This window comes from Corvus cornix, chromosome 2, assembly GCF_000738735.6.
Source record: "Corvus cornix cornix isolate S_Up_H32 chromosome 2, ASM73873v5, whole genome shotgun sequence".
NCBI lineage: Eukaryota > Metazoa > Chordata > Aves > Passeriformes > Corvidae > Corvus > Corvus cornix.
The window spans coordinates 56,891,915-56,911,183 of record NC_046333.1 but is presented as its reverse complement, the minus strand read 5'-3'; the positions used below and the strand labels follow the sequence as shown (position 1 = coordinate 56,911,183).

Below are 19,269 nucleotides of genomic sequence, written 5' to 3'. Positions count from 1 at the left end.
AAGAATCATCCCTTATGATCTTTTATGTATTATGCCTTACCAAAGCTTTTATGCTTATTTTTTTTTAAACAGTATTCAAGTACAGATATGCTGGAGATTCTTGCAGCAATAAGGATCTTTGTTACACAGAGACAGGATGTGAATCCCTAAGCTAAATATATAAAACCAGTTCACCAGTAAGCAAGTTAATTTTAAGGGAATACCCTTCTGAATTATAAAAGCTGTGCAGAAAAAAAAAAAAAAAAAAAGGTTCCTGAGGTGTTCAACTTCATTTTTACAGGCTCATTTACTATGTCAATTCAAATGCAGGAGAAGCCATTCAGCTGTGCTAGTAACTCTTGCTCTGTATAAGGCTGTATGGTGACAGCCAGAGTCCCAGGAAATTAAGCAGGAGAATAGGAGAGCAATATTAGATGGCATGGCCACGTATGGTCTCATCAATATAGCAATAGGTTTAGTCATGCTTTTTGTCATCAGAGAGTAAACCACCCATTTCAGCATTAAATGGCTGTCACTTTTACTTTGCAAGTTTATCCTATACCATTGCATTGGAAAGGTCTCTGAACAACATTGCAGCATTTGGCTTATTTGTCCAAACTCAGGAGTCCTGTAAAGAGAGTAGGAAAATCTGAACTGAATACACTGAAATTTATTAAGGTAATATTATTTTGTCAAAAACCTATTTATACCTGCTTCCTGAAAATGTCATTGTATGCTGAGCGTGGACAAATTTACCTAAATAACATACCCTTGCATGTGTGTGCACATTAAAGCCTCTATTTCATATTTTAAGAAGTACTCTTTGCATCATAGAAACTAGAGATGGGAGTGATGTGTGAGATCATCTTATCCACTCAACTGCTAATGCAAGTCTATTTCCTGAAGAATATTCTTAAGTATTTCAGCTTGTCTAGTTTTACATGACTGTAACTGTGCTTCAAGTCCATTGGGAGGCTGGGGTACAGCACAGTTATTAATTGTATTTCCCTAACACTCACCCTAAAATTTCTGTTTCCTAAAGGCATTCTGCTATTTCTAGTTACACTATTTTGGACGTACCTACCATTCTGGGAACCATTAAAATCCTGATCAGTTCTTCCTTGTCCTTTGTTTTGCATAATTTTAAATACAGAGTCATCACATTCTCCCTGTCCCTTGGGTTTTCTTGTAGCCAAGAATGACATCATTTTCTTATTTTCTTCAAAACCCAGTTCTTCTGGCATGAAAATAGTTTTTGCTTTGTTCAAAACCATCTCTAAACTGTTTAAAAGTTTGTGAGGTCTACAAAAACAAGACAAAATTTCAAGGCCTTGTAGAGGCTTTATTTCTTTTCTCTTTCACAGTTACAGTTTGCAATGCAGGGATCCTATGACAGACTCAGGTTTCTACTTACTGTGATCCTAAGATTCACTGATACCACTATGACATCTAAAATACCATCCAGCCCTCTTGAAGCCTTTATGTGCTATTATGGCTTTCTGGGTATTTCCTATCCATTTCCTAGTTCAGTGTCATATTTTCTGTATTACTATTCTCCCTTTTTTTAGTATTCATTTAAACTTCTCTTTCTATTGACTTATTCGTCAATGTGCTGAACACCATAACCTTTGAAACCAATCATAAGCTTAATTTTCAAGTGGGCTGAAGGGAACAGCAGTCTTCCAGCTCAAATACTGAAGGCTGCTTATATTTCTCTCCCCAGTGATTATCATACCCTTTTGATTTTTGTATTAGGTGTTTATTTAACTCCAGTACTGTTTTATTTCTTCTTGTGACTAAATGGAATTCTAGGCTGCACAAGAGTCCAAGAGATATAGTAGGATTCTTCTTTCCAAGAAGGAAATTTTTCTTCAGTGTTGTCTGCTGTTCTTACTTGATTTTTTTGCTCATACTTTTCTCAGAACCACTAAAAGTGGACAAATTTATAAATAATCTAAAGCAATACAAAATTTGGCAAAATCTTCCTGCTGCCCTTACAGCACTGCAAACAGCTAGATGAAGATTCTCTGCAGATTTGTATATGCTCTCAAATGATATGCTGGTTTAATCAAATGCCTGTTTTCTGGTTGCAAGAATAGAACTGCTATCATCTTTTCTTTAGTCTAAGTTTAATTGTTTTATTGCTCATCTTGAATAAAAGGCTCTTGGCTGAAATCTTGAATTTTTCCTTGCTGGAGATGCTGGTACTGTTTATAAGTATTTGACTAAGATATATTGTGCCTATCTGTGCCTAATGAAGCACTAACCAGACTAAATGATGAATGGCAGTTTAATCAATTCAGTTCATTTGGTAGCCAGCAGAAGCATATGGAACATAAATTTTAACCTCTCTTTTACGAACACCTGATTTATTCTAAAATTTGACCACAACTGTGCTTTCCAAAGTTTTCTTCCACTTTTCTATGCCAACAAGAAGCTTTACTTAATATAGCCATCCTTTGGGTTGTAGAACTAGAAAATGGCGAGGTATATTTAATTTTCTTCTTCAAAAAATTTGACTATCAACCTTCATTGTCCTGGAATGTAAAATCGTTTCATTATTGGGTATTTATCAAAGCCTGAGAGATGAGTAAAGCACGGGTTATTTACTGATGCTTTTAGTTAAGTGGCATCTATGAGTACTCAGCTCCAGTCTTAATGAAAATGTGCAACCTGTTTTCATTGTTGTTTTATTCTAGAATAGCTTCCTCGCCAATATATGCACACATATCCTAAAATTAAATGCTGCTTTCTGAATGCATCATCATGATGCATAAGCATGAAAAGGTATGTAATTACTACATTCCAAATAATTTACTTCTAAAAACAAATTTAAATGAGAGGTTATTGCTGGGATTTTCTGACACAGAAACAAAACTCTCAGTTTTAGGGGGAGGTGGTAGTGTAGTTAGTGTTGAAATTCTTAGTTCATTTTGATGTATGTTTTGGGGATTTGAACATGCTATTACTTTGAGTGAAGAGCATTTTTGTGTGGTTGCTTACACAGATGTGGTTGTAAGGGATATGTGGGTGTTTGCATATGAAAGTTGTAGAAAAATGTATGCAGAAAAATGTAATTGAAGAAGTTGAAGTATATCATCAAATTCTGCATCCTATTGATAGCCAAGAGGGATGTTTTCTCTTAAAATTATTTTTGCTGAGGGAACAAGCAACTCTTGAGATGTTTTCATCCAGAAAAGATACCAGTCCAAGTTTGTAATTTGCTTTCCTTTTGAGATGCAGGAAGTTTACAGGTTATCTGGAATCTGAGATAGAGTCACAGAAGCTTTCCTTAATCTTTGAGAATCCATTCCTTGTGCTGTAGTTAGTATGCCTCAGATATTTTTACAGTCTGATTTCCCAGTACTTTTGCCACTGGCTTAACTCAGTGGGATGAGGGGGACTCATGTGAAGTACGTTTTGTGGGAAACCAAGGACAGGAGCTGCAAAGGAGGTGGCTGTCACAGTGGGGAGAGGAGGGAGCCCATGGCTTCTCAACTCATTGCAGGACCTCTGAGCCAGAGCTTCTGGGGAATGCGGTCAGCAGCTATGGGCTTTGGGCTTCTTTCATTTATGCTGGAAGAGGGGAGAAGAAAGTCCAAGCAAGTACATTCCCAAAGTTACCAGCCTTTGGGCAGTAGCTTAGTTCAGTGACTGTGAGCAGCCACGTGCCCTTTTCCTTTTTACTCACCTTCTCCCAGATTCTCCTCCTATGCTAAGCCCTGCCAGTGTGCTTCCATGTCATCATTCTGTCCCCGTTCAGCTTCTCCCAAGGGTGCTCGCTCACTGTCATTCCCACATCCCCAGAGTTTATTTGGGTGCATGACGATTCTGCTTGGGAAGCACTAACACAGAAATCAGCAGCTGTGCCTTTACTGGTCTCAACACCTACCAACCTTATTCCTGCTACCTCTACCTACACTTGTCTTCAAACACCTGAGAAGTGTTCTTTTGTATACACTGATTTTAGCAAATGCACATGCCTGTCCTTCCACCTGGCATCAATTAAGAAAAAAAAAATTTAAGTGCTGGTAAAGGATACAAAAGCATTGTTGTTGGCTTTTTGGTCTGCAAGAAATCTAACATTGCCTTTATTTTTTCCTTCTGTAGGGGAGTGGGTTGTATCTTTGTAGAAATGATTCAAGGGGTCGCTGCTTTTCCAGGAATGAAAGACATTCAAGATCAACTTGAAAGAATATTTCTGGTGAGTTCTTTATTGCTGAAGTAAGACAACAAAGGATCAATGGATAAATGTTCACATATTTCTTTGTGTTAGGAATTAAAGTACTGATAGAGCCAAGGATCAGAAGCCCAGTCCACAAGCTAGACAGAGTTTACTTGATATATTTTGTGTAAAAAGTTCCGTTTCTAATTCTTTTCACTTAGTATTTTTTTAAAAACAGAGACATTTATGCAATTGTGGAAAAGCTTTCCAAATGTAAGGCAGTGGAAATCCAGCCAGTTTGTCATCCTCACTTTGCAGAGGACAACTCTGGATGGACTTATTAATATTCTACTGATATTGTAGTGTTAATGCCAAGTATTTTTTTATTATACAGATATATAAAGGAAAAGTAAGTTAGAAAGTCAGGTGAGAAACAGAATAGGAAATCTGAAATCATGCTTATACTCAGGTTCAACAGGGGTCCTTGACTACTGCTTCTGCAGCCTGGTTAGGGCCTTCATGTGGGTTGCTCATCAAAGGCACTGATGACACATCTACATTGGGAGTGAAAGAAAAGGTAATTTGTCTCAAACATAATCATAATTTATATATTCTTCTACTCAGGATTGTGGGTTTTGGGTTTTGTTTGCTTGGGATTTTATTTGCATTTGCTCTTTCTTCCATTGTGCTCAGGGTTTGGCAGTTCCCTTACAAAAGGTTCAGGAACAACTTTTCTTGTCTCCAAATAAAGGTTTATATCTACTCTGATGCCTCCTGGGAGCTGTGCTGTTGTGGAGTGGGTTTGTTCAGGGAAGTGGTTTTGCTCACCCAGATGAGCCAGAGTTGGCCCTGCTACTGTTGGGTGGTCATCAGGGAAAGTATCGAAGGAGCAGTGTCTTACCTTAACCTGTCAATCTCTTGATTGCTTCTGACTACAAATTTAGAAGGGAAACATGAGCATACCCTTGCTTTCAAAGGTTATTTTGTAAGAAGTCACATATTTCAAATGCAGAGTATTTATTTGGTGTTCTTTTTTGGTCCATGGGGAGAGAAAGAAAGTCTTTCATAATATGTTTAAAAAATTTACATTCTTCACTTTACTCAGACTTGCTTGTGCTGTATCTCTTTTGTTGGGACATCAGGGAATTTAGCAAATGCTTTTAGGAATGACTCATAAAAAAATATCTCTCTAAAACAAGGCCTTACTTGATTGTGTTATAAATATAACTAATTTTCTGTAAAATATTTTGTTATTCTGCCCTTTTGGCTAATACCCTGAAAATTCTGTGCTATGAAAGAATAGTTGTTCTGCAGCATAGACTGGGAGCAGCAGTTCTGAGTAGTTCCTGTGATATGTCTCATTGCTTTGTTTGTTTGCCAGCTTGTGTATTTTAAGCTAGAAACTTCTGAGCCAGTTTCCGGCTTTTGCTTTTTGAACTTATTATGCTTTTCATTTATTAATTTGAAATTTTCTCCTTATTTATAGAACATGAAATTTTGAAAGAATAAATTTCTCTTTGGGACTTCATCTCATTTATTGCAGTAAAATCTTACTGACTGTTTTTGCTGTAAAAATTAAGGGCACTTGTAACAGCAGAAATCAGATGTTTCCTTTAGCAGGGCCTTTTTTTGCAATTTATCATATGAAATTGTGACATACAGTGCAAAAAGTGATAGTGATAGATATATAAATCTGGTTTTGTATGCCTTTTGTAAACCTTTTGAATACTTCTATTTTTTTCTCTATCCTCACAACTATTTGTGTGTTAAAATGTCAAGATAAATGCAACCTAGGATGAGTTTTGAGGCCTGCCAATTTTTTAAAATTTTGTTTTAAAACTGCAGTTGCAAATACTGAGAACAGTGTTGAAAAAACAAGGGATAATTTATTGATAATCTTTCTTTAATTTGGTCTTTTGCAAACCATCAAATACATAGATAAAATTTGGTCTGGGTAGTTTTATGGTCCATTGCAAATCAGAGTTAATTTTAAATCCCAATTAATTAGGCTTTCTAGGAAGTGTCTAGTTACCATTAGCTAAATAGTTTCAGTGGGTGCCTTCCTAATGTACTCTAAGCATCATTAAGGCTTTAAGTTATCTATTTTAAAGTTATAAACCAAAGGATTATTCTTGTTTGGTTTTGTATTTGAACAGAGGGATTAAATTCAGTAATTCTCCAGTGAATCATATATAATATGATAGTTAATAGCACTGAAGTACAAAATTAATCAGGTTGTTTTACCAGATAACTAATATGATTTACTCCCACACAGTGAGCACTTACACTGCTGTGAAAGAAACAGATCAACCAATGAAAGACTTTTCCAGAAAGAGTTCCTACCCTTCATGTTTTCAATATCCACCAGTGAAGGTTTTCTTATAACAGAGGGTTGTCTTCTGAAAATGCTGCAAGGTGCAGTCCACCTTCATGCTAATTCAGTAATCCTTTTGTTCACACCTTGTACACAACTTGCAACAAAAAGGAATATTAATCTGTGTAATATCTGTTGCTGTTGTTACTAGTCATAGCTACATGTCCTTAGTGTGTAAGGAGCCAGGTTGCAGCTTTTGGGGAATTGGTTACATTGTAGTAGGAAAGTGGAAAAATCTTAAGAAATAGTAAAGAAAAGTGAATAAAATTTAACATGAATAACAATTTAAAAATATTAAATGGCTGTTTGATTTCCTATTGTTTACTCCCCATTATTATGTAAATGAAATTAAAACACATTTTATGTACATTGTTTCAGTGATTATCAAGCTGAAGTCAGAGACATTCTCTAAATGTTTTTGTGTATCTCTACTGCTTGCTTTCTTCACATATCTACATAGCAAAAATAGATGCAACACACAAACGCATATGTTTCTTCCTCATTATGAATGATGTTTATTTATGTTTCATAACAGCTTAATTAAGTGATTGTTTATAGTAGATTAAGAACAGTGGTTGATCTTTCAGTTTTGTTTAAGAACTTTTCTCTTTAAGCTTGTCTCTCCTGACTTCTATTGATTCAATTTGTGGGTGTTTAAATGGTAATATACACTGATTCGCTATTTCTATTACAGCAGCTGTTTTTAATAAGCATACTCAGGTTCTATTACAACCACAGGCCTCAATATAATAGCTAGGGTTTATACAAATGATCTGTTCTCAGAATCAGACCAGCACTTACAGATGTTGATGAATAAGCAGCTGCAAGTTGTTATTGTCACACTTCGAATCTGATAACATGAATTCTTTTTTCTGCCTAAACTTAAAAGTGTTGATAAGTTCTTTTAAAAAAACTGTGCTTACCAAATGAAATGGGAATCACACATATAAGTAGGTTGATTTTTCTAAGAGGTTTAACAGTGAATTAAGTGCCTTAATGCAGAGGTGTTTTGGTTTATTCAGTATACTATTACATCTTTGCTCCTGCATTTTCCTGCATATTGAAACTGGGGTTACTTTCTGGATAGAAATGCATCATAGAAAATAAAAGAGAAAAGTGTAGTATCATAGAATTTAATCTTAAAATCATTCGGGTTGAGTCCAACCTTTGAGTGAATACCATCTTGTCAACTAAACGATAGCACTAAATGCCATGTCCAGTCACTTCCTGAACCCTTCCAGAGGTGGTAACTCCATCACCTCCCTGGATAGCCAGTTGCAGTGCTTGACAACCACTTCAGTGAAGAAATTCTTCCTGATGTCCAGCCTGAACCTCCCTGGGTGCAGCTTGAGGCCATTTCCTCTTGCTCTGTTGCTGGTTTTTGTAATTACAGCCTGTAAGAGCTAACAAGTCTCTTGCCTCAAAGTATTAAACTAATGATGTGTCATCATCATTTCCAGCAAACGTTTTGCTTTGCCATTCTCTGTGACAAGCAGCTTGGGGTTTTGTTGCAAGGTGCTAAGTCTGATGGACTGAAGACATGAAGTGGTAATCTTAGCATTCCTATTTAGTCTTGTAATACATGCACAAGACAGGATGAAACTTTGATCAAGTGCACAGTAAAACCATGAGAATAGGAAAAATATGTGAAACAATCTGTTGAATCAAAATAAAACTGCACAAAATTGGGAAATATCATTTGACTTCTGATAAGGAGTAGCTAAGATCTTTATCAATAGTTTATTCCTGTTGATCATTTGTTAGCATACATATCTCTGTATGCAAACTTTGAGGTTTTCAGATCAAGGAGAACGTGCCATTGTAAATATAAAATTTAATTATGTCTAGAAGTTCAAGCTGCACCAAATGCCTTCAAGATAGCCCTGTACCATGGAAAATTGACAGCTCCTTGGATCTGGTGATGATCAATATGAATTAGTTGAGTGTTAAAGCCGATTACACTGAGCAGCCTGCAGTATACTTGTGCATGCCACACTGGAGATAGCACCTTGTTTATAGCTCTGATTTTTATATAAGCATGTGCTTTTATACTTGCTGTTCTTAACAGATTCAAAACAGATCAGAGTTGAATTTCTTGTGTTAGCTAAATTTTTCTTCTGCAGAGATGTTTTTTTTAAGTGGGAAGGTACTTCTCTTTTCTGTTTTACGTGAGCTTTCTGAGAGCCACAATTTATCAAAGTGAATTTTCCTCCCAGGCTGTGAAGCCTTCCCGATAAGGGAATAATCTGTGCATTGCCTGAACTTTAGCCTTGGTGCCAACTACACTGCAAATTAGATTTCACTGCAGGAATAATGTACAAAGAGTTCTCTTGGTACTTTGTAGCTCTCTTCACAGGCAGGACAATGGCATTTAAATGCTGGTTTGTCTGTAAATGGGCATTCTCTCTGCAAACGTGGTTGTGGGAAGCATGTCCACCACAGAGCATCACACTGCAGGTGGTGTGTCACAGCAGGAGTGGGAAATTGCAGCCAGAAGCTTCTGTCTTTCCTGACACACATATCAAACAAGCTGAGGACTCTTCTCTGATATTGGATGCTATTGCTCTGTTGGGTACCATAATACACAGTACTAAAAAGTAATTAAAAGAGAGCAACATGCATTTGTTGAGCCCAGCAGCCTGATCTGTCAAAGGGCAACACCAGAAACACCAACTTTCTGCATGGAGCTGTGCAGCAAAGACTCATGAGAGTTTGCCATTTCAGATAGCTGTGAAAAATGACATCTTAATTTCAGTGGGAATGGAAGTGTTGCTTCTGTTATTGAAGTTTTAAAAGGCTAGCAATATTATTTTATATAGGTATATATATGCGCACATACTTTTATATATGACTGCAGGCATGAAGTGTCTTGTCATGCAGGCTAGTACTGTTTCCTCCATGACTGATGTTAACAGGTGTTTGTGAAGCTGCAGAGCTTTCTCCATGTGGTTCTGTATCTGAAGGTTTACTTCCTGTCACTGACATCCTCTGAAGCCTGAAATAATACCTTTTCAGCGCTTTTAGGGACCCAAAGAAAATGTGCTTTCTGGTACATTGTATTAATAGCATCTTTTGGGAAGCTAGCAATGCTGAACCCAAGGGAGGAGTACTTTAAACCATTGGATTTTGAAGTTAATCTGTGTGATCAGGTACTTAGTCAAATTTATTGGTCTTTTTTTCCTGTTTCATTAATTAAAATATGTTTTTCTTTCACTCGGTAAATACTTTGGCTCTGAAACACAGGTTGTTCATCTCTGATGGAATAGATGTAATTGTGAGGCTGAACATGAGCTGAAATTTTATTTTGTGTAGGCATGGTGTTTATGCTGCCATCTATTCTTCTGGTTGGATGAATCTGTTGTAATATGAATAGCTCTTGCTTAGAGGGCAAAGTTTGTGTTTTCATCCCATATCTTTATTTTTGCTTCCCACCAATGACTTCATGAGGAAAATGAGGGGAGTTTTTGAAACTAATTTAGTAGAAACATGACTGCTGAGTTCTGTCTTCTATTATACAATATGTAACTAGAATGAGAATAGGGCAATCCTTCTAATATATCTACCTCTCCTCTGCTTTATAACAACAACATGCAAAATATTTCACTTCTTTTCAGCACCACTGGAAATTAATTACATAAATATCAGGCTTCCCTACCTGTGGGTCTTCTCTTTGAAGTTGTTAGCACCTATTCAGTACTTTACTGTAGTTGCCTGCAAGTTTTGCACTGATACCACTTTTACAAGGGTTCTCTCTGGGCCTTATGTCTTATGCCAAACTTCAAATGAAAGTAATTCTAAACTAGGCAAGTTAGAGAGAAATTAACCTTTAAAATGAACTTAAAAAAACAAAGTAAATCTTCTATGTGTTCATGCTTTGTAAAGGATCCTGGTAATTTTTTAAATTTCTTTTTATGGAGTTTCAGCTCAATTTTTGCTCTCTGACTGCACTATATTGTTTTGTGCATGAGACTAATCACTGCATGAGTAAACTTTACCCCATATAACTGGGCACAAGGTAAATTATGCTAATTTGCATTTACTTTTTATGAAGAGCTCCCATCCTCACCGTGTCTGAGTGCCTGTAGTCTGTGCTGTTCTTTGCCTTATGCCCATTGGTATTAAACCCATATGGTACTGGGCAAACAAACTCAGCCTAGGATTGAAAAACAGCAAACTTGTAAAAATGTAGGACAATTTCTAGAGGAGTATTGCCTATGTGTGTTAGGAAAGGAGGCTTTAAAAAATATGCATCTCACACTCTGTTAATGTTTCTTTTAGAAATTGGGACACGCAACTTCCCGTTCATCCATGTTTAAAGTCATAAAAATACCCACCAGTGTATTATGGACACTTGCCAGGGGGACTACCAGCTGGTAGCAGGAGGGAAGAGATGGAGAGGAAATAGTAAATTAATGTGTAACCCCATCTTTATGTTTTGAGGGTTGGCTGGATTTCAGGCCAGCCAGTCACACAACCTCATGCACATAGGTGTCATCTGCCTGCAAAATGTTCCTGTCCAGCCTCCTAATTCTGAGCAAAACCCTGAGCGTGGCTGGGCTGGCATTGCAAGAGTGTGGCTTATTATCAGCTTGGTAGTGCAAAACATGAGGAGTAATTGGCTATCAGAAAAAGAAAACAAATTAAGACATGGTTCAGTGGAAAACAATGGCTTTGTGGTTTTCTTTGGAATCACAATGTTTACTTTCTGCCATATTTCAGTTGCTGAATGAGAAATGGGCTATAATTATAAGGAAGCATTGTTTCTTTTCCAGACTTGCCTCTAGCCTTTGAGAGGGTGTTTACAGGCAATACATTGAAAAAAATATATGCTGAGCCTCAGCTTGTGCAAATCAGTACCTGGTGTAAATCAGTGCGCTGATTCACATCTTTGCAGGCACCTTCCTTCTTGGCCCCTTACACCATAGAAATATACTTCTTTGCCATGCAAAATCCCTCTCTGTGCAGGTTGTGTCCACATGTGTTATGGAGCTATAATTGCAAACATTTTTGCATGCAGGTGACACTGAACAGAAAAGCAGTTGCAAGCAATTTGTGCATATTACCAATGGAGCTGAAGCCAATTCTGAGCAGAAGTGTTGATCTGCTATTCAAAAACTTTTTCTACAAGATAATATTGTACTATAAAAAACCACAGGTACATTAAACAACTTACTCTGGTATGCTGGCTTTATTTGCTAGGGAAGATAATAAATGATCAGGTATCAAATAGTCGCATTGCTTTCTCTTTCATAAGTAAAGAAACAATGTTCATTGCACTTGAATCTTTTCCCTTTCTTCTTTTACTTATGTCTGAATTGCACATTGCTTGCCAAAAGTGAGTTTTCTGAATAGCATCTCAATGGCCAAAATTGTTGTTTATGATCTGTAGCAAAAGTCGAAACATCCTTAAGGTTGAAAATGTCTAAAAATCAATGTTAGGCTGTTTTAGATGATGACTTTGGAGATGGGTTATGAGAATTATAAGATTGATATGTCTTTCCTGTCTGCACGTTTTTTAAAAGACTTCAAAAATAATAGCTGATTTCTTCTGCCCTCCTAAGAACTGATAAAAGTAAATGGCTCTTTAAATGGCTCTTTCTGTCATGGTGTCTGGGGGAAACTTCCCCTTCAGCCCATGCTTGAGGTGCCATTTGCAGTAAGCCTAATGTGAATAAAGGTAGACTTTAATATCTATTTCAGTGTTTCCCTAAGCAGTGTCCTAGACGAGGTATTAGTTTAGCAAGGTGCTGAGCACTTGCCATAAGATTGTCTTCAACTATCATTTACACAAGCTGCTGATCCTCATTGTCTTTCTATAAGCTAAATGTAATTTTCTATAAGCTAAATTTTGATATAAGCTTAGTGATTTCAAGAGTCTTCAAGTGTTCAAGGGGCAAACATTAATACACCTTGAGAAGGACAGCTGCTTTTCTAGTTCATTAAATGGCTATGGTTGAATAACTTAGCCATAAAATTTTCATATGTTGAAAATTTTGTATAACCTCAGTTAAGTTTTAATTATACATATAACAATGCTGTCTCTCACAATTTCTGTGTGCCCACTATTTGTGTGGTGCCATTTCTTATGAGACTTGCATGGAGAAAAGAAAATCCTGCTGACAAAATCAGTATTGATAAGTAGGAAAAGGGGAAAAAAAGGGCTATAGAAATGAAATGTATTCTGGCACATAAGAAAATGTAAAAAAAAAAGCCTCGTAAGATATTGAGAGTAGGAGAATTACCTGACTAGGATCTTAATGCAGTAGGTATTCTTAAGTGTCTGAATGTTAAACAAACAGAAAAGGTTCTGAGGTATGCAGTATTATGTTTTATTCTTGTGCTTTGGTTCTTCCTTCCCCAGTCTTCTGAGCCCTCCATTTAAAGTGACTTGGAGGCTAAAGCAGAACAGGATTCTCCAGCTGTCAGTTGCAGGAAGAAAAATGTCCTGTGTTAGATGTTTGTCTTTGGAGTGTGCATGTATATCACTGTGTAGCAATATTTCTGGCAGCTGAGGTCTGTTTCCAAGTACATAACAGAAAGCTAATAATATATTTTGTGAGACCATAGTGAGAATTCTTCACAGTGCTTTTTCAGGGAAGAATAGGACCCAAATAGCTGTGGTACAAACTCTCAAACCTGTCAGTGATGGAGCAGAATGGCATAAGCTAAATTCTTAACAGAGAATGTAGTATGGTGCAGTAGGTATGGTCTCACATAAATATGATAACCCTGATGAGGACAAATCAAAGAAAATTTTTAGCATCTACTAAAAACACTGGAAGATTACAGCTAGATTTCTGTATCTTTTGATAGGTGAGAAATCAGTTGACTTTGTAAGCTTTCAACTGGATTAAACTTTATTACATCATAAAGAAAGATGTATTATTTTAGAATAATGCCTGCTTACTTCCATTCACAAGCATTTTAAAATATTCTAAATTTACGTCTCTTTTTCAAAACTGTGTTATTTGAATTATAACTCATTTTCATCTTAGAACATATTATATTTGCATTTTTAATCTGTGTATCCTGAATGTGATTGTTTTACAATAGCTGGTAATTGTACTTTTCTTATAAGAGAAACAAAAGTACATAAATTTTGTATCACTGAACTGGCCCTTCATGAAAACCAGAGGGAAAGCAGCCAAGGATTTTATCAATCTTTTAAGTATCCTTCATGTGCAATCTTGGTGTGGATCCATAAAACATAATGTCTAATTACTTACAAAGAGACCTTAATAATTCGGATTTTGGAGATCCTGTGCATTTTGGTATAATCTGCTCTGGTCTGAAGATTGACATATTTGGTTAATGACATTGTTATGCTGCTGAGCCAGCTTACTAGAGTGGGTTAGTATTGCTCCTTCCTCTTGGAAAGGGAGGGGTAGGGATGAAGTCCTGCTGACCTCACTGCATCATATCACTTTATCAGCTGCTCAGCAGTTCAAAGTAGTTCAAACTGTAGCCAGGAAAAATCACCTTTTGTTTGTTTAATTGGTCTTTTCATGAAAACTCTGCAATACCCTATTCCATAAAAAAAATTCAGACCAGCGAATGTAGCTGAAAACTGAGGGTGGTGAAACACCTGTTTGTTACTAAAGTCATCTCTTCATTGGGCTTCATTTACTTTCAGTAAAATGTACTTTTGGTGCAGCTTCCTACCACTTCTCCTTTATATTATCTTATTCTTGCTAATGTTCTCATGTTTTTGTTTTTATGGCCTTTAACTACCTTAATGATAACATTGGGCTGCTCATCTGCATTCCTCACATAGTCCAAGAGATCAGCTGTGCCTACAGTGCTGAGAGGTTGATTTTTTTCTCTGATAACTTGTGTAGTTGATTGTCCATGTTTCATTGGTGTAACATCTCTCTTTCTTCTATTTCAGTGAGATCTTTTAAATTTATGTCCAAAGCACCTTGTAACAGCAGAGTTGCTCATGTTAAAGAGTTAAAGTTGTCATTTTACTGTTCTTGTATCTGATGCCCCATCATTTTTCAGCCTTTATGTCATCAATATTTCAGGCCATGCATTTCTGTGGACCTTAATGTATTGGGGATGGAGGATAAGAAATTGTAACTCCAGTCTTTCCCTTCCTCTCCCTCATTATTGACTACTAGTGGCACTGAAGCTCATTGTCATATATCTGTACAAATTTTTTCTTTTTTATTTGTGTATCCTATTTATTTAGTTATCCATTTCCCCCTCTGGATTGCTTTTATTTTCTTTTTCTGAAAAAAAAGTGGAGCATGACATTAGGTGTCAAGTAGCTCCAATCTTTTGAGAATTTTCTGTCATTTACTCACACTTCATCACTAATTATTTCAGTGCAAGCCCCCTCAATTAATTTTGGAGCTGTAGGCAGTATGTTCTCCAAATGCTGCCCAGTCCTCTCAGCTCCCTTCTCCAGTGAGTAGAGAGGATCAGTTCCAGCAGCTCCTGGGAAGTAGTTCCCTTTTGCCCAAAAGTAAATGCTGCCAAGAGCAGGAGCTGCCACTGCAGCTGTCCTGCAGATGGCTTAAAGTTTAATTGGAGACAGGAGATGACTACTCCCTAATCTCTCCTGCATGGTGCTTTTGATAGCTCAGAAGTCATGGACAAAGTTACCAAGTGTGCCAATGTCAAAACAAACAAGAGGGTTCACTAAAACTGCCTCTTCCAGCTGAGATATACCAGCTTTCACCTTCATTTAAATAAGCAAAATGAAAAGTCTTAGGCCATCTGCCATCTGCTTGTTAAGGCCACAACTGCTATATGAGCAGTAAATGGTTAAATCAATTTCCAATTTTTGAAAATTTTATCATCTCAGCATTCTGTAGTCTTTCAAAACCCACTTCTGATCTCAATGTTTGGGCATGTACCTCATGGTGTCAGGGCAACGAACCCCTTCCTCTTAATGGATTTGCAAGGAAAGTAAAAGAAAGAGTCAGAAAAATGGGTAGATATTTCAGCAAAGAATTCACTGGAGATTTCCAAAGTGCTCTGAGTGAGGTGTGTTAGCTGACTGTGCTGCAGTGGAGGATACAGGTTCTGTTCAGCCAGTCTTCCCACAGATCTTACCATCCTCTGGATGAGAATGTGTAACTCCTGGGATTCTGCACTGACCCCACTTAAAATGTCTTGGCTGCTTTTATAGCCGCTTTCTCTCCATCAGATGTAGGCTGACATTTCCTCCATTTCTAGGAAAAAAATATATCTGTACTTCCATTTTTCATTCTGCTTGCTTGTTCAGTGCCCATGATTCAGAAGGATAGTATAAAAGTCTTTTCTTTTGTAGCAGCACAATACTGCTGTTTGGAGTGAATACACCAAGCATCATGCTGTGTTTTGTTGTAGGAGGCACACTTCGAACTGTATCGCTTGAAATGGATTTTAAGTGATAAGGTTAGACATTTTTAAAAGTGATTTGATTTGGGAATTCTGATAAGGTTCAGTGTAGGAATCAGCTGGATATTTAGACATCCAAGAAGAGTACTCTTATCCATCAGACATACCCATCACACTGGAGCTCATTATTAATGCCCTCACTGTTTCAGAAATATTGTGACACCTGAACCTGCACATTCTTCAAATGTCAGTATGAATGGCTGCCTTCATTTTCTGCAGACTGTTGCTTAAAAAAACTTGATAAAATACCTGCTGCAACACTGAGCTCCATGTGGCTGCACAAATCTATTCAAAATTGAAATTATTACAAGATCAAGGCCTTAATTGGCAAAATAAGGAGCCGGCAAACTTCTGGATGATCTGATCAGATTCTACTGTCATGCTGTTTTGTGATGCTGAGCACCAGGCTTCATATATAAGTCTCAGTGTATGTTATCTCCCCTGGTTTTTTAGGTGAGAAAAAGAATTTTTACGATACTGCTCTTTTTTTTTTTTTTCCCCAGACAGTGAGCTCAGGCAGCTCAGTCAGCCCAGCCATAGTGTTCTATCTGCCTTAGCACAGCAGCTTTCCTCTCCAAGTATATTTCTATCACGTAGGCACCACACGTCATGAGCTCCTATTGTGCTGTGCATGTGCTGCTCCTTGGGTGTGAGGAGTGGCGAATCCTGGTGTGTTGTCATTACGAGGCACAATCATTCCCACGATGTGCTGGGACTGGGCACCAGGCCAGAGACAAAATGTTTCCAGTATCAGAGAAGTGCAGTGTGCATTCACTGCTTCAGAGTGGAGGTTTGTTCTGGGGAAGCGTGGATTGGTTTCTGTGAAAACCAATGGGTCAGGTCCTGGTGCAGGGACAGTCCCTGTGATCCCAGTGTGATCCCAAATGTTCTGGTTTGTTTGAACAGTTGTAGTTAAATTACACCATAGTGAAGAAACATAATCTTATTTTAAATAAAAATGTTTTTCTTGCTATTTTTATGACGATTCATAGGAATATGCATACTTTTCTGTTAATTATTTAAATAGGCTTTCCAGCTGAATGGCAGCTTTAAGCCCTTAAATATCCTGATGCAATGGTGTAGCTTGGCCTGTGCCAATGCGATTGGACACTGCGACACTAGGTAGGAATTCATGTGTGTTAACTGAGCCAGTTTTATGGTCTTCAAAAAGACCATAAAGCCAGCTTTATGATCCAAAGGGAGCATTGCTTTTCCGATAAGCCAGCATTTCCAAAAAAACCCTGTGAAGTGCATACCTGGAATTCAAATGAGCCAGCTGCTGAGCCAGCATGGCAGGGCTTCTGGAAGTGCATTTCATAAAAGCCTCCCACAGGGTTTTGGCTTTTATTTTTATTCCTCTTTTTCAGTTTAAAGAAAAAAAGTCAGTAAAAAATAGAAATAAATCTTTAAAGAGCATGTTTAGGAGAGGACTGTCTGGGTGGGTTATTCCAAAGGCTTTGCAACCTAGACAGTATAGGAAATGTGAAATGCAGAGTATATACCTATGTGTACACAGTAAATCAGAGCAGGTTTTAAGAATGTGTAAACAAGCATGACTTGTGAGCCATGGGCTCCTTCTGGCAGAAAATTGCTGTCTTTGTAGTAAAGAAAACCATTCTGTTTGTTCCCAAACAGTAAGGAAGAGACCTTCCAGCACAGCTATCAGCAGCAGCTGCTTCTTCACATGTATTCACACCAGTCTCTTCCTTGGTGAAACCATTCCCTCTCTGTAACCTTACTTGAGAGCTCACAAACTCTGTCAATACCAGAAGACCAAATTTTCTCCTTGGAGGAGGGGGAAAAAAATCTCTTGAGGTCAGCTTTTGTCTTCTACATGAATTTTCTTCCCAGTCTTTTCCTGATCCACAGCTTTGAGTTCTACAAAAGCTTTCAAATTCTTTTCTCTTCTTGCTAAGGATCAGTTTCATCCTGTTGAGTTCTTTTATAGTTTCTGCAGCTCCAAAGCAGGTATTAGAGACACTAAGTCTAGTTTAATGTCAGAATTTTTTAATTCTGATTATGGGATTGTTTGCTGATGGAAGGAGACTCCTGAGCAGAGATGGCTGGGAAAGCTGAAAGGACAGGTTGTCTGTTCTGCTTTTAGCAGTTCAGCATGGAGCATCCCTCACTGAGGAGCCGTCTTTCCACTTTGGAGCTAAACAATCTCCTTTTACTGTATACATCACTTTTTAACTAGTTTTTGATTTGTCAAAATTGCTGCATGGTTGCACTGGTTTGAGGGAAAGTGAAGTCTTTGTCAGGAGTTTCCTTTTTCTCCTTCTGCTGCTAATTGCAGATTATGTCTCTACACCTAGGCCCCTCGGTTTTCAAAGTAAGTTTGCCAAATCCTTTTTCTTAGGGGTTTTTTAGCATTCGTCTCATATAAACTTTTTAGTAAGAATCACTAAATAAAAAAAAAACCAGTTTCTTCCACCATGTGAACTTTTATGAATGTCGTAAGTTACTAAAATAGGGCCTTATGATGAAATGGGCTGACTCCCTGTAGGAAGAGGATGTCACAGCCCTCTACAAGTTGTTTCACACTTGCTTTTTTCTCATAGTGAAATTTAAATTAAATACTCTAGTTTTGCACTCATTCCAATTCATTTTGGATAACAGACAGAATCAGTTTCTAAAAGTCATCTCATCAAATCACAGAAAGAGCCCTGCCAAATTGTAGTAAGTATTAAGCAGGTACTTTTTGGAATAAACAGAACTCTTCCCTGACTGAGCATTTAAGGACACTGGCATGTCAAATCCCCATGCTGCTTTGCTGTAAGGCTGGGGATTTCATTTAATCTTGTCCTGATGCTCTGCAGCGCCTGCTCAGTTCCTCCTCCTCCTCCTCCTCCTCCCAGCTGTCGCTCCCAGCCCGTGCAGAGCGAGTGGGCAGAGCCTGGCTCCGTTAGGGCGGACAGCTGTGTTTGGGCAGTCTCCAGTCCCCCTTGTCTTTCCCATGCTGGCACAGTTGCAGTGGTGTCTCTGCCAGGGTCCCTCAGAAAGGTAGCTGTGGTTACCATGATGCCATGAAGATTTTTTGCCTTTTCTTTTATACCCCTATTATACCTTTTTACAACTTCTGTATTCCTAGTGCTTTTTGCCTACATTCTTGGACTTGTTTGTCAAGCTGAGAGACTAAACAGTTTAGAAGCTTCGTAGTTAGGGATCAGTGTACCCCAGACCCCAAGGTCCTCTCCTGAACATATTCTGTAAACCAAGATAGAACCATCCAGGGGAAGGTTCCTTGGGGAGGGGGGCTCACTTGAGCCTCTCATTGGGGAATCTTTGATAGATACACTAATTAGTAAAACCTATAATGTTATACCAGATCTTTTGGGGCATATACTCAGTGGGGTGCATTTCA

The 19,269-nt window shown here is 37.8% G+C and overlaps 1 protein-coding gene across 5 annotated transcripts in view; it reads left to right on the top strand.

The window, feature by feature from the left end:
* Positions 1 to 19,269, top strand: part of CDK14 (cyclin dependent kinase 14) — a 319,768-nt gene that overhangs the window by 191,177 nt on the left and 109,322 nt on the right. For 4 of the 5 annotated variants that reach the window (XM_010399183.3, XM_010399187.4, XM_010399185.4 and 1 more), the window contains 2 exons: positions 4,090 to 4,183; positions 4,614 to 4,721. In XM_010399183.3, the coding sequence (XP_010397485.1) occupies positions 4,090 to 4,183; positions 4,614 to 4,721 (202 nt within the window). The remainder of the gene's footprint in view (positions 1 to 4,089; positions 4,184 to 4,613; positions 4,722 to 19,269) is intronic. The other variant, XM_010399186.3, reaches the window with a different exon arrangement.